Genomic DNA, 24,117 nt, shown 5'->3' on the forward strand with positions numbered 1-24,117 from the left:
CTGAGAGTCGACTGCTTATTTCGTGGAGTGAAGCTGCACAGCTGTGGCCGGAGAGAGCTGACTTTTTCCTGAACAATTGGACTTTAAAGCATCTACCCGTGAGTAGGTTTATTGAACTAATTGGAGGAACAAATCGGATAAATTCGGCACCGAAAAGGGAAAGTATAAACAGGAAGTCTGCCTTCCCTGCTTGTAGATAGATCAAAGCAAAGAGACTTTAAAGCGGAAACCCTGAAACTTTTTTTTTGTAAAGGCTTAAAATCCAACACCAAAAAGTGGTTTCCCCCCCAGTCTGCAGGAGCAGAGGGGGAAAGATTTAAACTTTTATACCTGCATGAGAAGGGGGAAAGAAAGTTACTCCCGCTGCCTCAAAACCCCTGGGAATGGACTGCCTTTAAACAGGGAGCCGATCAGTGGGAAGTCTGCCTCAAACTAGAGTGAAAGTTAAAGACTTTTAAACCAGCTCTGCGAGAGAGATACAGTGTTTCTGGACTTCTTCTGATTCTAAAGTAACTTTCTTGGGATTTTAAAGTAACTTTCAGGCATTTTGAAACTGTGGCATTGAGCGGCTGGAGGGACTTGTAAGGTTTATACTTGTTTCTAAAGAGTTGCAAATTGAAGTTGTCCCCCTAGAGGAACATTGACATTATTGCAATAACAACTACGCCACTGGAAAATTCCTCTCCAAAACAAATCTCTCAGGTGTGGGATTGACCTTGGACTTTTATGTGAGGGTTATGGCAGATGGGAAAGGAAAACAAGAACCAGCACATAATACCAGGTCTGGCAAAACATATCGGGCTGATACCACACATCAGCAGAGGGCTTCAACATCTGGAGCACCAGGAGGAGCAGCTGCTACACAGACTAAACAAAAAAATATGTCATCTGAAGATGTATTGGCTCAGGCACTTAGTAAAATTAATGATTCTTTGGAAAATTTAGCAAAACAGGTAGCAGAAATGAATAAACAAGTGGCTGAGACAAATAAACAGGTGGCTGAGGCATTAGCAAAAATTGACTTGAACACTACAAGTATTAATGATCTGGGAAAGAAAGTGAACTCTAATACACAGTCTATCGAAAAATTAATTGAGGAATCGGCCACGACTAGAAAAGTAGCTGAGGAAGCGAAAGAAATTGCATCTGCCGCCCAGGAAAAGATACTACCTGCATACAAGAAACTGGAGGACCACGACCTGACATTGGCCATGATAGAATTACAAGGGAAGGAGAAGAATTTGAGAATCAGAGCGGTACCAGAAAGTGAGAAGGAGAACCTGGTGGACTTTCTTACAAAGGAATTTACAGACTTTTGGCAAGAGGACTTGGGGAAGGAAGAATTTAAGATAGTGAGTGCATTTAGAATTGGAAAACGACAGAGGAAGAACAAAGTAAGAGACTGCTTGATCACCTTTCAAACAAAAGAAGAAAGAGACAAAATTTTAAATCTGCATTACCAGAGAACCTTGGAAATTGAAGACTCATTCGTGGAGATCTTCAAGGACATCCCAAAACATATCTTGGACATAAGGACCTATTACAGAAATCTTGTTGCCTTGTTGAGGAGAAACAAGATACCCTTCAGGTGGGAACTTTCCCAAGGCCTATCTTTTAAATACAAAGAAAGGAAAATAAGAATAAGAACGGTGAATGATAAAGACAAGTTTTTGAAAGACCATGAAGAACACCTACAGAAAGAAGCGGAATCAGGAGAAGAGCCAAAAACACTGGAAAAAGGAATTTTGGGCATAGCAAACTTATCATTTGGACTCCTTAGTCCAGAGAAGGAGACACCACCGACAGAAAAAGAACAGCTACTCGGAGCAGTTGGAGGTAAAGCGAAGTAACCCCATCATGGCTCTGCAACTTCTAAGTTGGAATTGTAATGGACTTAATTCCCCTCGGAAGAGAAAAAGTTTGTTTCATATATTAAAAAAAGGAACAATTGGATTTGATTTGCCTAGAAGAAACACATGTAATGAGGTTACACAGGAAATTACTTATTAATAAGAGATTGGGACAAGAGTTTGTTTCATCTGACAAAGTTAAAAAAAGAGGAGTAGTGATATATGCAAAGGAGAGACTTTTACCGAAATTAGTTTTTAAAGATGAGCAAGGAAGATACCTGGCAATTGAAATTCAATTTCAAGGAGAGAAATTTTTGATAGTAGGAATTTATGCACCAGACGAGGGGAAATCCGATTTTTTTAAGAAGTTGCATGAGACTTTATTGGACCATCTAGATGATAACCTGATTTTGATGGGGGACATGAATGTAGTAGTATCTACAAACATGGACAAAGCACAAAGACAGGTAGTCACCAAAGATGGTAGACTACCAAAAACTTTTTTGAAATGACTGACAATATGGACTTGGTGGACATTTGGAGAACAAAGAACCCTTTGGGAAGAGAGGGAACCTTCTTTTCTGAAGCTAGGTTGACATGGACTAGAATTGACCAAATATGGGTAACTAGAGGAATGGCATCAAAGATAAAAAAGTGGAAATCTGCCCCAAAACTTGCTCCAACCATAATGCTGTAAGGATGGAAATGAAACAAATAGCAACTGGCTCCTTTAGATGGAGGATGAATGACACCCTATTTAGAGATGAAGAAGTGTACAAAAAGGCCCAAAAAATCTTGAGAGACTATTTTGAAATAAACTTGAATACTGAGGTTGAAAAAAGAGTAATCTGGGACGCAAGTAAAGCTGTGATGAGAGGGTTTCTGATACAACAGAATGCAATTAAGAAGAGAAGTCAAAATGAAAGGAAAGATAAAATCCTGGAGAAAATAAAAGAAGGGGAGAGGAAATTAAGAGTAAAACCAAAGTCCCAGGAGATCTTGAGAGAAATAAAATAATACCAAACACAATATATGGAATTGATGAATCAAGAGATAGAATGGAAAATCAAACAAATGAGACAAAAGACATTTGCATCAGCGAATAAATGTGGGAAACTGTTGGCGTGGCAAATGAGAAAAAGATAAAAACTAAACACCATTGCAAACTTAGAGGTGGAAGGAAAAAACATACACAATCCAACTGAGATTAGAAATTGCTTTCAGAAGTATTTTAAACAATTATATTCACAAGGGCCACAGAAAGAAATGGATATAGAACGATTTTTGAAGACAAATGGATTACAAAAAATTTCTCAAGAAAGTAAACTAATGTTGAACTATAAAATATCTGAACAGGAAGTAGAAGGTGCCATTCAAAGTATGCAATTGGGCAAGTCTCCAGAACCGGATGGGCTGACTTCCAGGTACTACAAATCTTTGAAGGAGTGCTTATTACAACCTTTGAAGGAAGTCTGCAATGAAATTTTGGAAGGGAAAAGGGCGCCAGAGTCGTGGAAAGAGGCATATATCACACTTATACTGAAAACAGAGACTGAAAAGACTCAACTTAAGAACTACCGTCCCATATCGTTATTAAATGTGGATTACAAAATTTTTGCTGATATTTTGGCTAAAAGATTGAAAAAAAGTATTGATGGAAGAGATTCATAAAGACCAAGCGGGCTTTCTCCCGGGAAGACATTTGTCTGACAATTTGAGGAATATAATTGATATTTTGGAAAAATTAGAAGTGAATATAAATACTAAAGCAGTTTTGATATTTGTGGATGTGGAGAAAGCTTTGGACAATATTTCTTGGAGTTTTATGAAAAAGAATCTACAGGGGATGGGGGTAGGGCAAGGCTTTGAAAATGGTATAGGTGCAATATATTCTGAACAGAAAGCAAAACTAATAGTAAATAATGTAGTTACAGAAGAATATAAGATAGAAAAAGGGACACAACAGGGGTGCCCAATTTCCCCGTTGCTTTTTATATCGGTTCTGGAGGTCTTGCTGAACATGATTAGAAGAGACCAGTTGGTTAAAGGTATACAGGTCGGAGCTAAACAGTACAAATTGAGAGCATTTGCAGATGACTTAGTTTTGACATTACAGGAGCCAGAATCTAGTACTAAAAGGGTTTTAGACTTAATTCAAGAATTTGGTCAAGTGGCAGGATTTAAATTGAATAAGTTAAAAACTAAGGTTTTAGAGAAAAATTTAACACCAATTGAAAAAGAAAGGTTTCAGAATGAGACAGGTTTGACTTTGGTTAAGAAAGTGAAATATTTGGGGATTAATATGACAGCAAAAAATGTGAACCTATTTAAAGATAATTATGAAAAAGGTTGGACGGAAGTGAAAAAAGATTTAGAAATTTGGTCAAATTTGAAACTTTCCTTGTTGGGTCGAATTGCAGTTATAAAGATGAATGTATTGCCTAGAATGTTGTTTTTGTTTCAAACATTGCAAATTGTGGACAAGATGGATTGTTTCAAGAAGTGGCAGAAAGATATGTCTAGATTTGTCTGGCAGGGCAAGAAGCCCAGAATAAAATTTAAGATATTAACTGATGTAAAGGAAAGGGGTGGATTTACCCTGCCAGACTTCAAACTCTATTATGAATCAGCAGCATTCTGCTGGTTGAAAGATTGGCTGCTTCTTGAGAACACAGACATTTTGGACTTAGAAGGATTTAACAATGCTTTTGGGTGGCATGCATATTTGTGGTACGACAAGGTTAAAGTACATAAAGCATTTAAAAACCATATTGTCAGGAAAGCGTTGTTTAATGTCTGGATAAGATACAAAGACTTATTGGAAAATAAAACCCCAAGGTGGTTGTCACCAATGGAAGAGAAAGCTTTTAAAAGACTTAATATGGAGTCCAAATGGCCAAAATATTGGGAAATTTTGGAACAAGAGGGAGATAAATTGAAATTGCAGAGTTTTGAGAAACTAAAAAACAAAGTGTGAGACTGGCTTCATTATTATCAGATAATGGAGGCTTATAAATTGGATAAAAAAATAGGATTCCAGGTGGAAAAATCAAAATTAGAAACAGAATTGTTCGAACCCAAAACTAAGATTTTGTCAAAGATGTATAATTTGCTGCTGAAATGGAACACCCAGGATGAAACGGTGAAGTCTGCTATGATTAAATGGGCACAGGATATTGGACATAATATTATGTTTGCTGACTGGGAACAGTTATGGACCACCGGTTTGAAATTTATGGCATGTAATGCCTTAAGAGAGAATATAATGAAAATGATATATAGGTGGTACATAACCCCAGTCAAGCTTGCAAAAATTTATCACTTGCCCGATAACAAATGCTGGAAATGTAAAGAGACTGAAGGAACATTCTTTCACCTTTGGTGGACATGCCCAAAGATTAAGGCTTTCTGGGAAATGATCTATAATGAACTGAAAAAGGTATTTAAATATACCTTCCTTAAGAAACCAGAGGCCTTTCTTTTGGGCATGGTCGGCCAATTGGTGCTAAAGAAAGATAGAACTTTTTTTATGTATGCAACAACAGCAGCAAGAATACTCATCGCAAAGTATTGGAAGACACAAGATTTACCCACTCTGGAAGAATGGCAGATGAAGGTGACAGACTATATGGGACTAGCAGAAATGACCGGCAGAATCCGAGACCAGGGAAAAGAGTCGGCGGAAGAAGACTGGAAGAAATTTAAAGACTATTTGAAGCGGCATTGCAAAATCAATGGACATTAGAGGGATGTTGGACAGAAATTAAGTGGTTACCAGCTGTAATGTAAAGGTTGAGTAATAAGTTATAATAAGTTACAATAAGTTATAATAAGGATTTGCTGAGTTAAGAATTTGAATTGGAATACAAAAGGGGGAGGTGAGAGGAGATCTGGGAAACAAGTTAATGGAAATAAGTAATGGAAATTATATTTGTTTTAACTGTTTTTTAATTTTGTATCTTTGTATTTTTGTCATTTTTTGTGTATTTTTGTGTGTTGTTTTTTGTTTTTTTGTATTAATTTGGAAACTCTAATAAATATTTATATTAAAAAAAAAAACAAAGTGTTGGTGCTGCCACACTAAAATATCGATTTTGATCTTTTATTTAGGCCCTTTTGTTACTTTTGTGGCATGACTGCTGCTTCTGTGTAGGTCAGCTCCAACTGCAACTGTGTGTTTCTGTCATGTAATTCTACTCAATATTGATCCAGAGTAGATTCCAATGTATAGTTAGCAGAGTAACAACTTAAACATGTTGCAGGCTTCCCCAAAAATAGACAAGAGGCAATTGCAGAGCTTTACTGCTACTGAAGGCAAATAAGCATAATGGTCACAAATCCAATACATTCAGGATTGGCCCTGTCCATAAGAAATCCAATTACACACACACTAAGCATACAGTGGTACCTCGGGTTAAGAACATAATTCATTCTGAAGGTCCGTTCTTAACCTGAAGCTGTTCTTAACCTGAGGTACCACTTTAGCTAATGAGGCCTCCTGCTGCTGCCGCACAGCTGCCACGTGATTTCTATTCTCATCCTGAAGCAAAGTTCTTAACACGAGGTAATGCTTCCAGTTTAGCAGAGTCTGTAACCTGAAGCGTCTGTAATCTGAAGCGTCTGTAACCCGAAGTACCACTGTACTATGTACAGTATAGAACACCACACCAGAAGGAAAAGAGATGGAAAGGGAAAGTGAAACCCAGGCTCCTTCAGGCCTTAGTTTTACAGTCAGCATGACCTTGACAGAAGAGAGAAGAGAACCAGTTCAAACCAGCTGTACTCAGCTTCTCTGAGGGAATAACCCAAATATCATGAAGTTTCTTTCACACAGAGAAGCTTCTAGAACCCTCTTGAACTAATTAGAATAGGAAAGATCTCTACACATTAGATCAATACTTTCTGCACTAAGAAATGCAGTCTCAACCTAGTGCAGGGATGAGGAGTCTGTTGTCCTTTGGATGTTGTTGGACTGCAGTTGCCATCATTCCTAAGAGAGAATGAGAGAGAGTGTGGCGTAGTGGTTAAGAGCGGTAGACTTGTAATCTGGTGAACCAGGTTCAATTACCCACTCCTCTGCATGCAGCTGCTGGGTGACCTTGGGCTAGTCAAACTTCTCTGAAGTGTCTCAGCCTCACTCACCTCACAGAGTTTTGTTGTGGGGGAGGAAGGGAAAGGAGACTCTTTGAGACCGCTTTGAGACTCCTTAAGGGGAGTGAAAGGCGGGGTATCAAATCCAAACTCCTCCTCCTCTTCCTCCTCCTCCTCCTCCTCCTCCTCCTCCTCCTCCTCTTCTTCTTCTTCTTCTTCTTCTTCTTCTTCTAACCACTGAGGCCAACAGCAACCAGAGGACAAAAGATACCCTACCCCTGCTCTGGCATCACCAATTTCTGAAGGGATAAAGGACAATTGGGTCACAAGAATAACCTAGAGATTTGGCCCTTAAGAGGTGCGTAGCCATTTCCAAAGAGATTGATTGTCTAATTAGTCAAACACCAAAATGAATGTTCCCCATGCCTACAAACTGTCTGCTTTTGGCTAACAAACTGCTCAGGGCATGTTTCATTTGTCTGTTCCTCAGGCTGTAGATAACAGGATTGAACATGGCTGGAGCCACAGTATAGGTGAGGGAGAGAAATTTGTCTGTAGGAGCTGAATAACTAGAACTTGGCCTCAAGTATGTGAACATAGCTGTGCCAAAGAAGAGGACCACGGAGAGCAAATGTGAGGAGCACGTACCAAGAGCTTTTTGCCTACCATCTACTGCAGTGATTTTCAAAATAGCTAGAAATATGAGAATATAGGAGACCAGGATAAATATGAATGGTGTGATGAGAACCAGGAAGACGGTTAGAATTCTCTCCACCTCGTTTATGTAGGTAGTTGGGCAGTGCAATCTTACTAATGGGCGGATATCACAGAAGAAATGATTGATGATACCTGGGCCACAGAAGGGGAGGGAAAATACCAACCATGTCTCCATAAGCGATATGGACAACCCACTGAGCCAGCATCCAGAAACCAACAGGAAGCAAGCCCTCCTGGTCATGAGCCTCATATAATGCAAAGGGTGGCAGATGGCCAGGTAGCGGTCATATGCCATAATAGCCAGGAGGTAACACACAGCAGCTCCAAGTAAAACATAGAAGAACAGCTGCATGGCACAGCCAAAGAATGAGATAGTTTTTTTCTCTGACATTAGGTTCACCAGCATTTGAGGAAGAGTCACAGATGCATAGCAGATATCCAAAAGAGACAAATGTCTAAGGAAGAAGTACATGGGTGTATGCAGAGTGTGATTTGATATAGTGGCAGCAAAAACCAGCAGGTTCCCCATCATTATGAACAGGTAGATTAGCAGAAATGCAGCAAAGAGCACAGACTGGAAATCATATCTGTGTGAGATTCCCAGGAGCACAAATTCAAATGTGGTAGTGCTTGCGTTCCTTTTTGTGGTTTCTTCTGCATGCTCCTCCTGCAAGGATTTTTAAAAAGCAACTGTGATATGTCAATTTCTGATATTAGGATATGCAAAAGAAAATGTTTCAACCCACCCTTAGTTTTGGAACAGGTTATTTTGCACCTTTGTGACAAAAGAGAAAGAGACAGCTATAGGGGTTAAAATGCTGGACTAGTAGTAGGTCATGAAGCTAACAGGGTGACCTTGTATTGGTCATTTTCCCATAGCCTAAGGGACTACCATATTTTTCCATGTAGAAGACACCCCCATGTATAAGACGACCCCTATTTTTGGGTGCCAAAAATTTTAAATCAATATTTTTTAGTTGTTGATCTTTTTGGGGGATATCACAAAAAAATCCCCTGATCGGTCCACCACCCTGGTTGATGGAAGTGGTATCATATTTCAGCATCACTAAGATATGCATTATTATTATTTTTTGCTTCAGAATTATTTTTCAAATTTCAGAGAAATGCAAAAGATACCTGCATTTTTGTTTGAGATTGTTCTTGGAAAGACAAATTAGATAGGTAACTGTATGAGATCTGAACTGAATAACTCCCCCATCCACACTGAACAGATGTAAAACTGAAACTGATTGCAAATAAGGCTGTTCCATCTATCTATTAAGTGTAGGACGTTTATAGAAAATATATTCTCTGAAAGCCATGGATAGGAGGGTCAGAATATTTTCAGTCTTTGCAAGAGAGATCAGAAGTACCCTCACTTGCATGCATTATATTGTCTGGCACTTTAGTCTACTTCTAACCCAACTGTATAAAGAAAAGCTAGAGTCCATGGAAGTTAACAAATTCTCTCTCTCTCTCTCTCTCTCTCTCTCGTAAGAAACAAGTGGATCCATATAAAAGTAAAATTCTGTATAGAATTTAGTTCTGAGTAGATATATCACATGACTGGCTAAAACACTGTTGGATTTAGTACCAAAAGAGCAGGCACAGAGTTATGTTGCACACCTCTCTCATTAAACCATTGGAACATTGATTGGAAGGTCCATCATTCAGCAGCAGAGCATTGGCTTTCCATGAAGATGCTCTCAGATTCAATCCCTGGGATCGCCAGGTAGGACTGGGAAAAAATAATATTGAGCTAGATGAAGCACTGATCTGACTTACTATAAGGCAACTTACTGTGTTCCTTTTTTCTTTTTTTAGAGAAAGTGTTTTGCATTCTGTCATATATCATGAATTATATCTAGCAAACTGTGCTAATTCTAATATAAGGTTCATCACTTGGCATTTCCAGTTAAAAGGCCTGGGCAGCAATTGATGAAAAATAGACCTCTTTCACTGTTACTTCCAAGTGACAGAGTCAGGCTGATTTGATGGGTATATTGCCCAAAGCGTTAAGTTGTAAAGTATAAAAATAACTAATAGGTTTGCTAGTTGTCTGAGCTTGGCTTGTTCCTGTGCCTGTTATAGTCTCTGACAGCTGTTTGCTCTGCACAAATCACAAGTTTACAAAGTATTAGCCTTTGAATAACAAGAACATATTTGCCTGGCCAAAACTATTATGCAAGTAGAAAGTTATCATTGCAAGCATCCAAATAGGGGTGGATAAAAAATTTGGTTGAGCTCTTATTATAATGCAAAACCACCCAATTTACACTTCCCAAGACATTGTGTGAACCAAAAGGCACCCTTACATCCAAATATCATATCAGTAATATTGCAATTAATAGTTGTGGATATCCAGGCAACAAGTTGCAGTTTTAGAAATAATAATTCAACACTTACCTGTGGAAAGCCAAACATGATGTGAATGTTGTAAGCGAATTCTGGAAGCTCCTGCAGTCTAAACAGTTATAATTAGAATGGTAGTTAATTGATTTCTGTAACCTGCTTAGATTGTTTCCAGCAATATATAGAAGAAAGAAAAGAACTGGAAGCAACAGTGTGCTTATTTGAATAGCAAATCATCTTGACACATTCCAATTAATTCCCAGCTAGGGCATTAGAGCCTTGATTCATGAAAGGAGCGCTGAAGTCCTCAGAAACTTTCATAACTAACACATTTGTACATATGCTTTTACAGTTTTATCTGCCCATTTTTCTATTTAAGCTTTTACACCACTGTTCAGCCCAAAACAATCCCAGAGCAGTCTTCTTCTTCTTCTTCTTCTTCTTCTTCTTCTTCTTCTTCTTCTTCTTCTTCTTTTTAGATAGCACCTGTCGCCAGGTTTATAATTACAAAAATACAACACAAAACAAAAAAAAGTTGGGCATGGAAAAGCAAACTCATCAAGCATCAGTTCTTAAAGTTGTCCAGTCCTTATAAGGACCAGCTAGAATGGAAACAGTTTAGGGAGAGGTGGGGCCAAAAGATGCTGGTCCCTCATCAGAGCTAATGTGGTAGCTCTGCTACCAAATACTCCCTCTTCTGCAGCCTGATGGAATGATAGTCACTTAGTGTCAGTTGAGGAAGAGGAAAAGTCAGAGGTAGCTTAGTCTCTCAGCAAAGCCAATAGAGTGAACCTTCTTCTCTTCTCTCCTGCTACAGGGATGCCAACTGGATTTCCTGGCCCTGGTACATTGTCTCCAACACCATGGCAAACTATTGGCAGAAACTGCAGTTTATGAACCTATATTAACTTAATCTAGCCTACCTCACAGGTTTAAGGGTGGGTTAGAACAACATAAAAATTGTGATTAAAAACAGTTTTTAAAAATAAATTACAGTTACAGGAATAAGGTGAATCCCAGTACTTTGTTTTCTAAAAAAAAAAAAAAAAAGTTTAGGGGTACTTCTCATTTTTACTCAAGAAAATCACCATTTTATAGTTCAAATCGGGGAAAATAAATACAGCAAATGGACAAAAGTACAAAGATTCACAAATGCTTAAGGGTATGTGTACCCCTGCATCCCAACACTGGTGAATCCCATTAAAATGACAGAAGTGGCAGACAGACGATATTGTACACAGCTTTGATGTCCTGAATGGAACGGCAAGATACAAATATGTCATTTAGAGTAGTCCCCTTGCTTTAACTGCAACATTTCATAGTCCGGACATTTAAATCAAAATACCAAAATCAAGAAGAGGAAGAAGAAGTAGCAGTTTTCAAACTCTTGTCATTGTAACTTGTGTAAGTGTACTGGGTTTGCTAATTCATTTTGTAGTTCGTATTTTTGTTTATGGTTACTATATATTAATAAGTAAGAGACGATGGCAAGCCGACCAGTTGTGGCTGGGTGGATGACATTGAAAACGTGCTCAATTACAATAGCACTGGGGAGTGAATGAAATAATGGGGACATGGAGGGAAGTGTCTTAAACTAAAAGACTAAAACTAGCCTATCTAAGCTTCTCTTTAAGCTGCAAAGGGTTGGCACTCTGCTGTACTCACAAATGTGAGGAAGGAAGGATAATATCTAATATATACTCTCCTAACATTTAATCACACCCCAACAAATTGGTCGTAAGGTTCCCTCCTTTTCCCACCTACTCCACACTACTGGGACTATTTTGATTGACAAATTAAGGAGTGTGACTGACTCCTATCCAGGTGCAGAGGTGGAACAAGGTGGGTGCGGTGGGTGTGGCTGACCCGGGTGTCATCCCTGAGGGGGGTTGACATTGCCACCCCACCCCTCAGGATACTCGCGGTGGGCAGCACACACCTCTGGGACACTCATCCCTCCCCCAGGACATTCGAACTGCCCCCCTGGGACACTCACCCCCTGGGATGTTCATCCCACCCCCACAGGTGGCTAGCCCTTCCCCCCGGGTGCATGCCACTCTAGTTGCCGGAGCAGCTAGCTCCACCTCTGCCTAGGTGAGGAAGTGAAAAATAAAATTGTAGCTATATTAGGGTATTATTGGGTTTAGGACACCTTTTAGGAATATGTCAGAACTTTAAGGTGAATGGTGGGCAGTGGGTTCTGGGTGTACATGTTGGGTTTTTCATCCAAGGCTCCCATAGCAAGGAGGGAGTCATTTCCTCTAGAACCTTTGCTGCACGCACAGGGGCCTGGAGGGATGTTTCTCTGTCAGAGTTAAATTATATCCTCCCCTGTCTATACTTTCTGAATTTGGTTAATTTATTGGCACTTCATCAATTTTTGTTATATGTCAAAAAATAGAACCTTCATCCCAAAGTTTGGTCCCATGAGTCATCTTTATGGCTTTTCAGTTGTTATGCACATTAACGGCTCAAATTAGATTCCCCTTATGAGAACTTAGCATCTGTTAAGAAATAGATATAGTCATAGAACAATTCTCTTAAATGAGTCACACAATTGGCCCATCTAGTTCAGAACTGACAAAAGTTCTCTGGGTTTTCAAACATGAATCTGTCCCAAACCCACCCATTTGAGACACCAAGGAATGTACCTGGGGGCTTCTGCACACAAAGCACTGAACCCTGGGCCTTCCCCATATAAAATACAACAGAAAACAACACTGCCAACACATATACTGTTATCTCTATAGACAAGAAACAATTCACCAGTGGCCTGTTCTGTAGAGTACTTCATTCCCATTGGCATGCTTTCAGTCTGCCCGTATGTATAACTAATTTCTTCTTAACCACCAGAGTCTGCAGGGGAAACCTCCATAGAATCGCCATGCATTGTGTGATATAGCGGTGTTTCATGAGTAGAAGCATCTGCTTCAGGCACCTGGCACATATATTTGTTCTCATCTCAGAGGTAAGTCTTTCTTTTGAAATGCTGACTAAACCTCACTGTGGTTGTTTCTTTCACAAGACAAAAGCACACTGGTATAGGAGGAATGAAGAGTACTTGACTTGATCACATGGAGCAAATGACCAAAAAGCATGCCTTTCACAAGTATTTTAAAAAACTTTATCCTATATTTTTCTATACCAACCTTCAATGATATCCCCAGAACAGTTTATAAGAACTGAGGGGAAAACTGTAGGAATTGCCAGTAGAGAAGGATGAGTGAACTTTTGTCCCCCCAGATGTTGAACTCCAATTCCCATCAGCCCCGAACAACATAGTGAGTGGTCAGGGATGATGGAAGCAGTAGTACAACAACATCCAGACCACTGCAAGTTCCCCATCTCTTTGTTAAGGTGATCCATATAATTATAAATGAACTGAATTGTCTGGAAAGTAATTTTTGTTTTTCCATTTCCTTTTTTTAGATGACTTATATTCTGGAATATAAACTGGTAAATCATACCCTGACACCTGATTTCATGTTCATTGAATTCTCCAATAGCTCTGGAACACAAGTGTTAGTCTGTGTTGGGTTCCTTGCTATGTATACTCTGACACTTTTAGGAAATGGTCTTATTATCACCCTCACCCTGGTTGACTCAGCCCTTCACACACCCATGTATTTCTTCTTAAGGAACTTGTCCTTCTTAGAGATCTGCTACACCTCAGTAACCCTCCCCAAGATGGTGGTCAATTTTGTGTCTGAGTCCAAGAGCATCTCCTTTGCTGGTTGTGCTGCTCAGATGTATTTTCTTCTCTCGCTTGGAACAGTTGAGTGCTATCTGTTGGCTGCCATGGCCTATGACCGCTACATGGCCATCTGTTCCCCGCTGCATTATCCACTGATTATGAATCAAAAAGCTTGTGCTCAGATGACAGTTGCCTCCTGGCTATGTGGCATTGTGATGCCTCTTGGCAACGTAGTTTGGATATTCACCTTGCCCTACTGTGGTCCCAATAAGATTAACCACTTCTTCTGTGATGTGCCACCAGTGCTGAAGATGGCTTGCACTGATACCACAAGGAATGAGATGTCAATTCTTGCATTCAGTGTGCTAATCACATTATCTCCGTTCCTGCTGGTGCTGGTTTCCTACATTCGAATCCTTTTCACTGTACTGAACATGCCATCAGCTGAAAGTAGGCACAAAGCCTTCTCTACTTGCTCATCACATCTCATAGTGGTTACCTTGTTCTACGGTTCTGCCAGTGCCATGTACCTGCGTCCCAAATCCAGTCACATTGAGGACATAGACAGGCTAGTTGCTCTATTCTATTCCATTGTTACACCCATGCTGAATCCTATGATCTATAGTCTGAGGAACAAGGAAGTGAAAGATGCCCTGTGGAGGTTGAGAGGGAAGAACATGCTTCTCTGTAAACTCGGTAAATATGTTTGTTGGAAAAGAAGTTGTAAAAAATGAATAATACATATTTTATTTTGTTTTATTTTGCTTTTGTTTCTCTGGGACCCCTACAGTAGGTTTTTCAATACTATTAATGCAAATTTCAAAAGGAAGGTCCTGTTTCTACTTATAGAGGCACATCAGCTCTTTTTCCAAAATGTGCCCTGACCTACCTCCCAGACCTACTTTTTATTCCTGGTCCTTCACATATTTTAATTCTCTACACAATATTTCTATTTGCTTGAGTGTATATTTAATGTAGCACAATGTAGTACATATTTAATGTCAGAAGAACCTCTAAACACAGGACCTGCTCTGAGGTCTGTTGCTGTCAGGTGATGAGTGGTTAGGTTACCTTAACCAATGGGGGCCTACAGACAGAAATGAAACCTTCCTTCTCACGGATTCCTTCTCTTCTAGGAACTAACGCTGATAAACTTCATTTCATGCTTTTATTTCCTTCTTGCTTATTCTCCAAGTTTAGTGAGTTCAAGCCAGGTACAGTATGAGTTAATATGTGCTAGTGTTAGCTCCATCTTGGTGACATGTAAAATCTATACTTACTATAGAATGGCTTTGTTTGCCTTGAGTAATAAACCTTGAGTGTTCTTTATTCTTTCAACCAGACTAGTTCTTTCTGCACACTGCTTCAATATGTTTACCACACTCCAGCAACAGGAAGCTCCCTTACCTTGAGTGAGACCATTAGTCTGTTTAGCTCACTGACTAGCAGTGACTCTCCAAGGTTTCAGGTAGGAATCCTTCCCAGCCCTACCTGAAGATGCCAGTGATTAAACCTAAGACCTTCCACTTTACCACTGAACTGCAGCCCTTTCCCATAATAGCTAAAATTCAGCAAACCAGTACAATGTCAATCTGCTCCTTTACACATTTGTCAATAGTAATTCTGCTGCACTTTAAGCATTAGAACTTCACTTTTCATAAATGAATATAATTAGTTTTATAGACATTAGCTGGGTAGTACCAATTTACATCCCAGAGGGTATGACTCTGATAATTTAGTTTGCTCACATGGGAATCCTAAAAGATCTCATTTAATGGTTGTAGTCAAACAAACCCGTTCAGTTAAACTGCCCTCTAGAAAGACAGACATGTATATAGTTTCCTCATAATATGGACCAAATACTGTGCAGGTAAAAATGGTCAACTTTCAAGAAATAATATCATAAATTCTCCTACATTTTTAACAAGTCCCTTGGTGACTAGTCAGTTTGCATTTTGGAAATACTGTCATTTTAAATAAAGCCCCTGGGGCATATTAAAACCTCATAATTACACTTCATGAATAGATGGGCTTTTGAGTAAATCAAACAATATAATTCCATTGGGGAAATTTTTCCAAAAATGTATTTCTTCATTTTGATCTCAAAATGAGATGTTGCAGTGATGCAGAACAATTTCTTAACCCTAACAAAATCAAAGGGGCTTCAAATTTCCCATTAATTACTATTATGTAAGGTTCCTATAAAGTTAATTATCCCAAATTCATGGTATCACAGTTGGTTTGCAAACCTATTACTTGAATACTACACATGTTGCCATAATATGAGGAATGGTTGCAGATGAAATTTTGTCTCTTTCACACACCATATCAAGAAAACAGTCAATTGCTCAATTTCAGTTTGTAGGACTGTACAAGCAGTCAGGGCCATCGATATCATGCGTGATGTAAGACATGGCATGTCGCCATCACCCTCGCAAGCTGTTGCTTCTGGCCATGGATGAGATCCAGGCACTCTTGGAAGAAACTGATTTTTATCATCTGAAGCCCTTCTTCTTGTGCCCCTCCACAAGACGTCTGGAGGGTGGCAACTTGAGAATGGGCCGTTTCTGTGTTGGCTTCACTTTTGAGGAATGTTCTCCTCAGGGAGGCTCACCTGGCATACTCATTGTGTATATTTAAGTGTCAGGAGAAATCGGGTCCTCCCTTAAAGAGGGCATGTATTGTGGTAAGACCTGGACAACCAACACCCTGTGTTGTGGGTGGGTACGATTGGTCAGCCACAACACCCGATTGGTAGGTCCCTCGAAGCTGGGTGCAATCTGGCCAATGAGACACAGTCCAAACAGATCAAGGGACCTTTACATACCCATGCACATGACCCAGAGCTTCCTCTTTTGGCACATGCATTCGGAACACCCACCCACCTCTCCCTACTTTTAGGGCTTTGTGCTTGACTTTGCTATGCCGTCGTCATTGGGACAGGGGCATGGCAAGAATTTTCCCCACTTGGCTGATTGCCTGTTGCCATTTTGGTTTCGCCTACTGCGTAGCAAATCGTCACAACTTGTAAGGTTGTGGATAGGCTCTGGTTCAGGTGATAGGGATAGGAGAATGCTCTCGCCATCCCTATGTGAAGGGTATTCCGTTAAAGGAATCCAGGGACTCGATGGTTTGGTCAACCCCTGAGAGGGGGTTGTGCCCATGCCCGAGTCCAGGGGGACATTTGGGTGGCGGAGATGCCTGTTCCTGGCTTTCCGCTTATCCAGGTGTTCACCCTTGGCTGACCTATGCTGGAAACCTGGGTCAGCGCTACCTGCATGGCAGGGAGCTATTCGAACCAGAGCCTATGCAACCAGCCACTTTCTGTAATCAATAAAGTTGTGGCCCAAATTCTGCCAAAAACCAAAACCAAAATTTGAGTCAAGTGTGAATTTATTTAGGGGGGAGGTTTCTGGGTCTTAACACGCAAAAAATTCTTCTTCTCCCATGCCTTTGGCTAATTAAATAATCTATGGACTTTTAAACTGTGTGTGTATGGGTGTATGTGTTATGTATTTTTGTGTTTTCTACTGTAAACCACCCTGTGATCCTGGAATGAAGAGCAATATATAAATTTAATAAATGGATAATAAATAAATGCTGGTCTTTTAGGTGAGAAAATGCCAGGTGTTAAAGATGTTGAAAATTAAATGATAAGATGCAAGTAAAAAAAGGAGAAAATTGGAATTCAGAATGGGGGTGGGGGAAAGTCCACATTGCATTTGGTATGTTGGAAATGCATTGAATATTTGGGAAATTGTAAATATAAAAACTTGAAAATAAAATTTATTAAAAAAAGAAAAGAAAATGCTAATTGTCTGTGATCTCTTGAAACACCAGGCCCATATTAAAATAATGAGCATTCACACTTTATAATGTGGGTGCCCTTTGCGGGATCGCGCACGGTGCTACAGTTCCCAGGGAACTTACTAGTATAGAGGTGGCTGGATTGCCTCTCAGTGTTATTATTTGGAGGTTCACGCCCAGCCTCAGTAATCAAGTTTCTTGCTGGGAGGTGGGACCAGCCCCATTTATAAATAGGGGGTGGAGCTGAGAATAGCCAGGCAGTTGGCTCAGGAGATTCACCCTCCCTACCCTCCCTTTGTTTAACGTTTTCTTGTTTGCAGGTTAACCTTTTCTTCCTGTTTAGCGGGTGCTGCTATGGTCTTTGACTGGTTGCTGTTGAAGGACCAGGAATAAATTTTCCTGCATTGGTAGCAATTCGTCACAACTTTGGCGATTATGGCCTTGGGCGGAATCCGTTAGTCTTTTATTTCCTATATGGTGTGTGTGTGTGAGAGAAAGAGAGAGAGAGAGAGAAGTGGTGACTCACCCCCCCCCCCTGCAGCGGCGATTCCAGGGTCCCCCTCTTAAAGCGGTTATATAATGGGTGTCACTGGCCAGAAACCGAAAAGCTGTCAGTGAACTACCCTGTATGTGGGGATATGGGCTGGGCTGCCTGCTACACATACGCCTTGCAGTGCACCCCATATCCCATTTACCCTGATGTTCCCCAGTTCCCCCAGCTGGGGGGCTGGGAGGGGTACACGCCCAAGGCCTAAGCCAAGGTCTTCCTACATTCGGAAGTTTAATAAAGTTGTGGCCTAATTTTTAATTCCATAACATTGTCAGGAAGACCAAAATTTCAATAAAGTATGGGGAAATTTTATATTATATTTAGGAGATCAGTGTAAAGAATTGAACTTTTTAGCAGGACTGGCTACTTAATAAATGGCTACTTAATAAATTTTGACATTTTGAAATACAGTGGTACCTCCGGGTAAGTACTTAATTTGTTCCGGAGGTACGTTCTTAACCTGAAACTGTTCTTAACCTGAAGCACCACTTTAGCTAATGGGGCCTCCTGCTGCAGCCGGGCCACCAGAGCATGATTTCTGTTCTCATCCTGAAGCAAAGTTCTTAACCTGAAGCATTATTTCTGGGTTAGCGGAGTCTATAACCTGAAGCATATGTAACCTGAAGCGTATGTAACCCGAGGTACCACTGTATCACTTGACCATATAACACAGGTCCTGAAAGAACTACATTGGCTCCCGATACATTTCCGAGCACAATTTAAAGTGTTGGTGCTGACCTAAATGGCCTCGTCCCAGTATTCCTGAAGGAGTATCTCTACTCCCATTGTTCATCCCGGACACTGAGGTCCAGCTCCGAGGGCATTCTGGTGGTTCCCTCGCTGTGATAAGTGAGGTTACAGGAAACCAGGCAGAGGGCCTTCTCGGAAGAGGCACCCACCCTGTGGAACGCCCTCCCGTCAAATGTCAAGGAAATAAGCAACTACCGTATTTTTCGCCCTATAGGATGCACTTTTTCCTCTCCAAAAATGAAGGGGAAATGTGTGTGTATCCTATGGGGCGAATGCAGGCTTTCGCTGAAGCCTGGAGAGCGAGAGGGGTCGGTGCACACCGACCCTTCTCGCTCTCCAGGCTTCGCGCACCTCTCCGCAAGCAGCGGGAACCCGGCGCTGGGCTCCCGCTGCTTGCGGAGAGTTGCCTGCATGCTGAAGCCTGCGCGCGCTGAGCTCAGCGCGTCCAGGCTTTGCAGACCTCTCAGCAAGCAGCGGGAGCCAGCGCTGGGCTCCCACAGCTTGCAGAGAGCTGCCTGTTTGGGGGCTGGGGTCGGGGGAAGCTTGGGCTTACCCGCCCCAGCCCCGTGCCTGGGGGGGAAAATATTTTTTTCCCTTTATTTCCCCCCCCCCAAAAAAAAACCTAGGTGAGCCTTATGGGACGGTGCGTCCTGTAAGGTGAAAAATACGGTATCTGACTTTTACAAGACATCTGAAGGCTGCCCTGTTAGGGAAGGTTTTAATGTCTGATGTTTTATATAAGCCGTAGTCCACAGTTTAATCTGGGGACTGGTTCCTATATTATCTGGTGCCTGATGTCAGCAGCAAGCATGAGTTTGTGACAGCTGGCTTGCATGGATTGTTTTATTTGTATTAATTCTTTCCAAGACAGTGTCACAGGCCATGCTATTATGCAGATTGTGAATTGTTGGTTTGGAAGGATGTCTACAGGAGTGGGGAAGTGAGGGAGATCACCTTGCCCCCCCCCCCGCTGGTTGTTGCCCAGTAGCATGTGAAGTTGGTGGAAAGCACTTTTTCACCCACAGAGTAGCTATTTTGAATATGTTTGCGTACTCAATGTGTGGTGCGTGTGCACTTTCCCCCCAGCTGGATAAATGGGTCTCTACCATGAAGGCCCATATTTTGCATATTTTGCTTTCCTGCTTTTAACTGTATTTAATTACATTATGTGTAAATTGCCTTGAGATGGTGGTTTAGTTGGTGGTTCATAAATTAATGGCAATAATAATAATAATAATAATAATAATAATAATAATACAGAGATAGACATGTCAATGTGATGTGTGAATCACACAAGAGGGAGGTGGTGAACAAGAAGGAGAAAGGGTTTGAATGTGTGGCATGTGAGAAATGTACCGGTGTGTGTGTTGACAGACTCAGGCAGAGTTCTCATGCAGCTTCAACAAGCTTCTTTTTCTCCTGCTAAATTTATTGATTAAAGATCCTCCTTTCCCTTTTTAATCCAGTTCTCAAATCTAGCTATACATTGTCTTGGTGATACCATGGTTTATAAATTTCCAATGCCTACTCATTGTCTTTCATATTTGATAATGGGCTGCATATTTGTGAGTCAGTGCTTGATCATAGCAGTCCCATTTCACATTTGGATCCTATTAACTTTAAACTTAGGGGACACACACTGAAAGGTGCTTGTGCCAAAAATATGTTTACTTTCCTAGAATGGCAGAAGTGGGGAAATCACATTATATTATCAGACGTGACAATTCCGATGATGAATGAAACCCATATTCTGCCAGGCTCTAGACAAGCCTCTTTAATTGTTGCTCTTGCTTTTGACCCTTATTATCCAAATCACATGCAGGTATTATTTCTCTTAAGATATAACAAGTACGTGTTCTTCAAGAATTGCTCAGAGGATACACAATAGAGTACCTGCAATTAGCCAGAGGACTGTAATGGGAAAATTCTCCTAGGAATTCCAGTGGCCAATAAAAAAATAAATCACGTGCATTGTGAAGGATGCCATAAATATGCCACTTATTCAACACCAGGACTAGGGAGTAGAGTACAACAAGTCTATGTTAGACTGATTTCTGCCAACTCATTTTTTTGTTGTTCTTTTTGGCTGAGGGCAGATCTGCAAATTAGTCATTAGAATCAGGCTCTTGCAATCACAGAGATTCTAAGCCTGTGCTGAAGTTAGATTTGCACACAGAATGGTGACATTAGTAATTTTGGAGATATAAATAGATCAACTGAATTTAGATTTGCATTGATAATGCTGATATTCATAATTGTGTTGTTGTTGCTGCTGCCTCACATAGCATGCAAGGCTGAAGATGTTCAGTGTAGAAAGTGGCGTTCCAGACCGATTCATCCCAGGTTTTATCAACGTGGAGATTTCACCTATGGAGCCATCGTTTTTCAGAGTGCCGTGTCTCTGTCTCCAATTACCTTGAACAGACATCCTGATTGGGAACAAGTACCTAAAGTGTTTGTATAAGGAATCATTTCTCCTTCCTATTTGTCTCTGTTATGTTACATTCTGCAGCAGAAAATAAAGAGACTGAGCTTTGTTTCTTTGCAACCCTGATTCTAAAAGAGAAACTGTGAACAGACTAGGGAGAGGTAGTGGAAGGTCCACAAGAATCTTAAGTTTTCAGCCTCCAGACAATGACATGTTACTTTGTGCAATAGGAAAATCAATTAATTAATTATAGGCATTTTATTTTCCACCTCCCCACATACAAATAACCACTGAATATGTACTGGGGCTTTGGAAATGTCACCTGACATTTCATCCTCTTTCCATTTTTATCTCTCTCCATCACCATGTTGTCTTCCAAAGCAGGATTCTCATGCTGTGGAAGAGTGATGGACAGCAGTACCCAGTTAAGTCATGATATTGAATTCTGCTTCACAAACCAAGCTACTATTCCCACCAAATAAAGGGTCTAAACAGCTCAGCTTTAGCACCATGTATAGAACGAGGAGCATTCCTCTCCTCAGCTCCCAAAACATTACTATATCTCATTGGGTATGTTTGTAGTTATTCAATATAGGAATTAAATATGTCCTTGCCCGGAGACAATCTTGCTTGTAAGTCCTGGATGATCTGCTCCCTTCCATACAGGCCTTTTACCCATCAGGCCTGGGAGGGCAGTGCCCTGACTGACTGACTGACTGACTGACCTCAGCTACAAAAGGTGCTGAACAGACTCTTGGGCTGGGGTCTTGTTTAGCATTTTTTGTTGGGCTGTTTCATTTATTTATTCATGTTATTTATTTATTTATTTTGAAATTTCATCTTTCGATCTGCTTATGAATCAGATTTTTGTCTGATTTATTTGGAAATTATTTCAGTTTGGTAATTTTTGATGTATTTTATTTGTTCATCATGACTTAACCAGAATGCTGGTGCTTTGAGCCCACCCAGAGATGCCTGTGGAGTTGGTTACACATGAGGTTTCTGTAGGATTCTGTAGTGTAAGCTGCCTTGAGCATGGTTTTAACTAGGGAAAGGCATACACATAAAATGATGGTGGTGATATTGATATGGTAGCTTTGCCTTACTCTTGTGTAAGAACATAATATATAGTAATGAAGCACAATAACTAATTTTTTTTTTGGGGGGGGGCACTCATATGCACAATAAACTGGATGAGAGCAGGGTAGTGTGAATTAAGCTGAGGTGAAGATACACCACATCCAAGCCACGTTCAGCAGCAGAGCTGCTGCTGCTTCTTGGACTAAGCCTGGTCTGTGGTGGATTTTGGGGTCTCAGATTTCATTGGCACCCTCAGTCTCTCACCTTCCATTATACTTCATTGTTGCAGCACACACTCCGGCTCCATGTGCAGTACAACTGAACCTGTTGAGATGCCCCAAATCTGCCTCTAGGCTTGCCAGGTAATGTCTCTTAGTGGACTATCCTAACTAGCCCCCACTTTGATTCTGCCCTCATACCTCTAGAATGACGATTTTTTCAGCTTCAGCTCAGCGACCCTCAGCTCAGCCAGCTTCAACTCAGCCACCTCAGCCAAGGCTCAGCTAGGATGAGCCAGCTGAGACAGGAAGCAGCCCTCTGACTCAGAGACCTGCTGCATTCTAAGATGCTCATCCAAGGGGATCTTGCAAAAGGATTGCTACTTTAGAAAATAACAGCTTCAAAAAGAGTAGAATATACTTGTGACACAATATGCAACTCTCTTTGTAGTGGACTGACAGAGAACTATCAGCATCTTTTGGCTTTGGCTTTTGCGGTAAAGGAGGTTAATGAAAATCCCCAGATTTTACCCAATATTTCACTGGGATTCAATATATATGATAACACTTTGCAAGCTAGGTGGACCACTCCTGCTGCAATGCAATTTATTTCACCAAAGGACAGACTTCTCCCCAACTTTATGTGTGGTATCCATGAACATTTATTGACAATCACTGCGGATGTTACTAATTCCTACTTTCCCATACCACAAGTATTTGGTATCTACAAGATTCCTCAGGTAAGAGTTTATGTGTGTATGGAAACAGAAGAAATATATACAATTTTAGAAGTGGTTTTGGATCCATCACAAATTAGTTTTTTAAAATATATTTTTATATTTCACCATGTTTTTCATCAAAATCATAATTATCGCAATCCAACTTAATTTGCAAGGTTGCTTCTAATGTGATTTCAATTAATAAGACAGTGGTGTGATTTGAGATTTTCTGGATAGCATGTAAGATTTAAAATTATGTTTGCTGTAAAATTTAGTGAGACCTTGAAAATCTTCAAAAAAAAGTACAAAGTACGAACAATGATTGAGATATATACATGATATTTTATTAAGAAATATAGCACTGTGCAAATGTGTTTGCAGTTCCACCCCGCCCCCAAACATAGAAGCACCACCAATGTAAACTAAACTAAACTAAAATATTTCCACACCCTCAAAATATGTTTAGCTCATATATGATTCTGCTTCAGTCATACTGGAGAACACTGACCTCCTTGTGCTTGCATTCGCTGAACCTCCCCCCCCCCCCCACACACAGAAGCACCACCAATTTAAACTAAAAAAACTTTTCCCCCCACACCCGCAATATATGTTTAGCTCATATATGATGCTGCTTCAGTCATACCGGAGAACCCTGAACTCCCTTCCTTCTACAAAATGGTCCCAAAGAGACTCGATCAGTTCAAGGGGATTCTCAAATTACTTGACCATTTCCAATGGAGATGGATTGGATTATTTGCTACAGATGGAATGACTTTACAATGGTTCATACAGAAGATGGTTCCAGAATTTTCCAATCATGGCATTTGTTTTGCATTCCTTGACTCATTCACTAGTTTTGAA

General features: G+C 40.5%; 1 protein-coding gene across 1 annotated transcript; it reads left to right on the forward strand.

Annotated features, from left to right (window-relative positions):
* Positions 1-737: 737 nt before the first annotated feature.
* On the forward strand, positions 738-17,354 carry LOC307200562 (olfactory receptor 10A7-like; the record flags this gene model as incomplete). Its single annotated transcript, XM_079949097.1, has 3 exons — positions 738-1,394; positions 13,440-14,400; positions 17,317-17,354. The coding sequence occupies 3 exons, from the start codon at positions 738-740 to the stop codon at positions 17,352-17,354; spliced, it is 1,656 nt and encodes a 551-aa protein (XP_079805223.1).
* Between the last annotated feature and the right edge of the window lie 6,763 nt (positions 17,355-24,117).

This window comes from Podarcis cretensis (genome assembly GCF_951804945.1).
Source record: "Podarcis cretensis genome assembly, chromosome: 13".
Taxonomy (NCBI): Eukaryota; Metazoa; Chordata; class Lepidosauria; order Squamata; family Lacertidae; genus Podarcis; species Podarcis cretensis.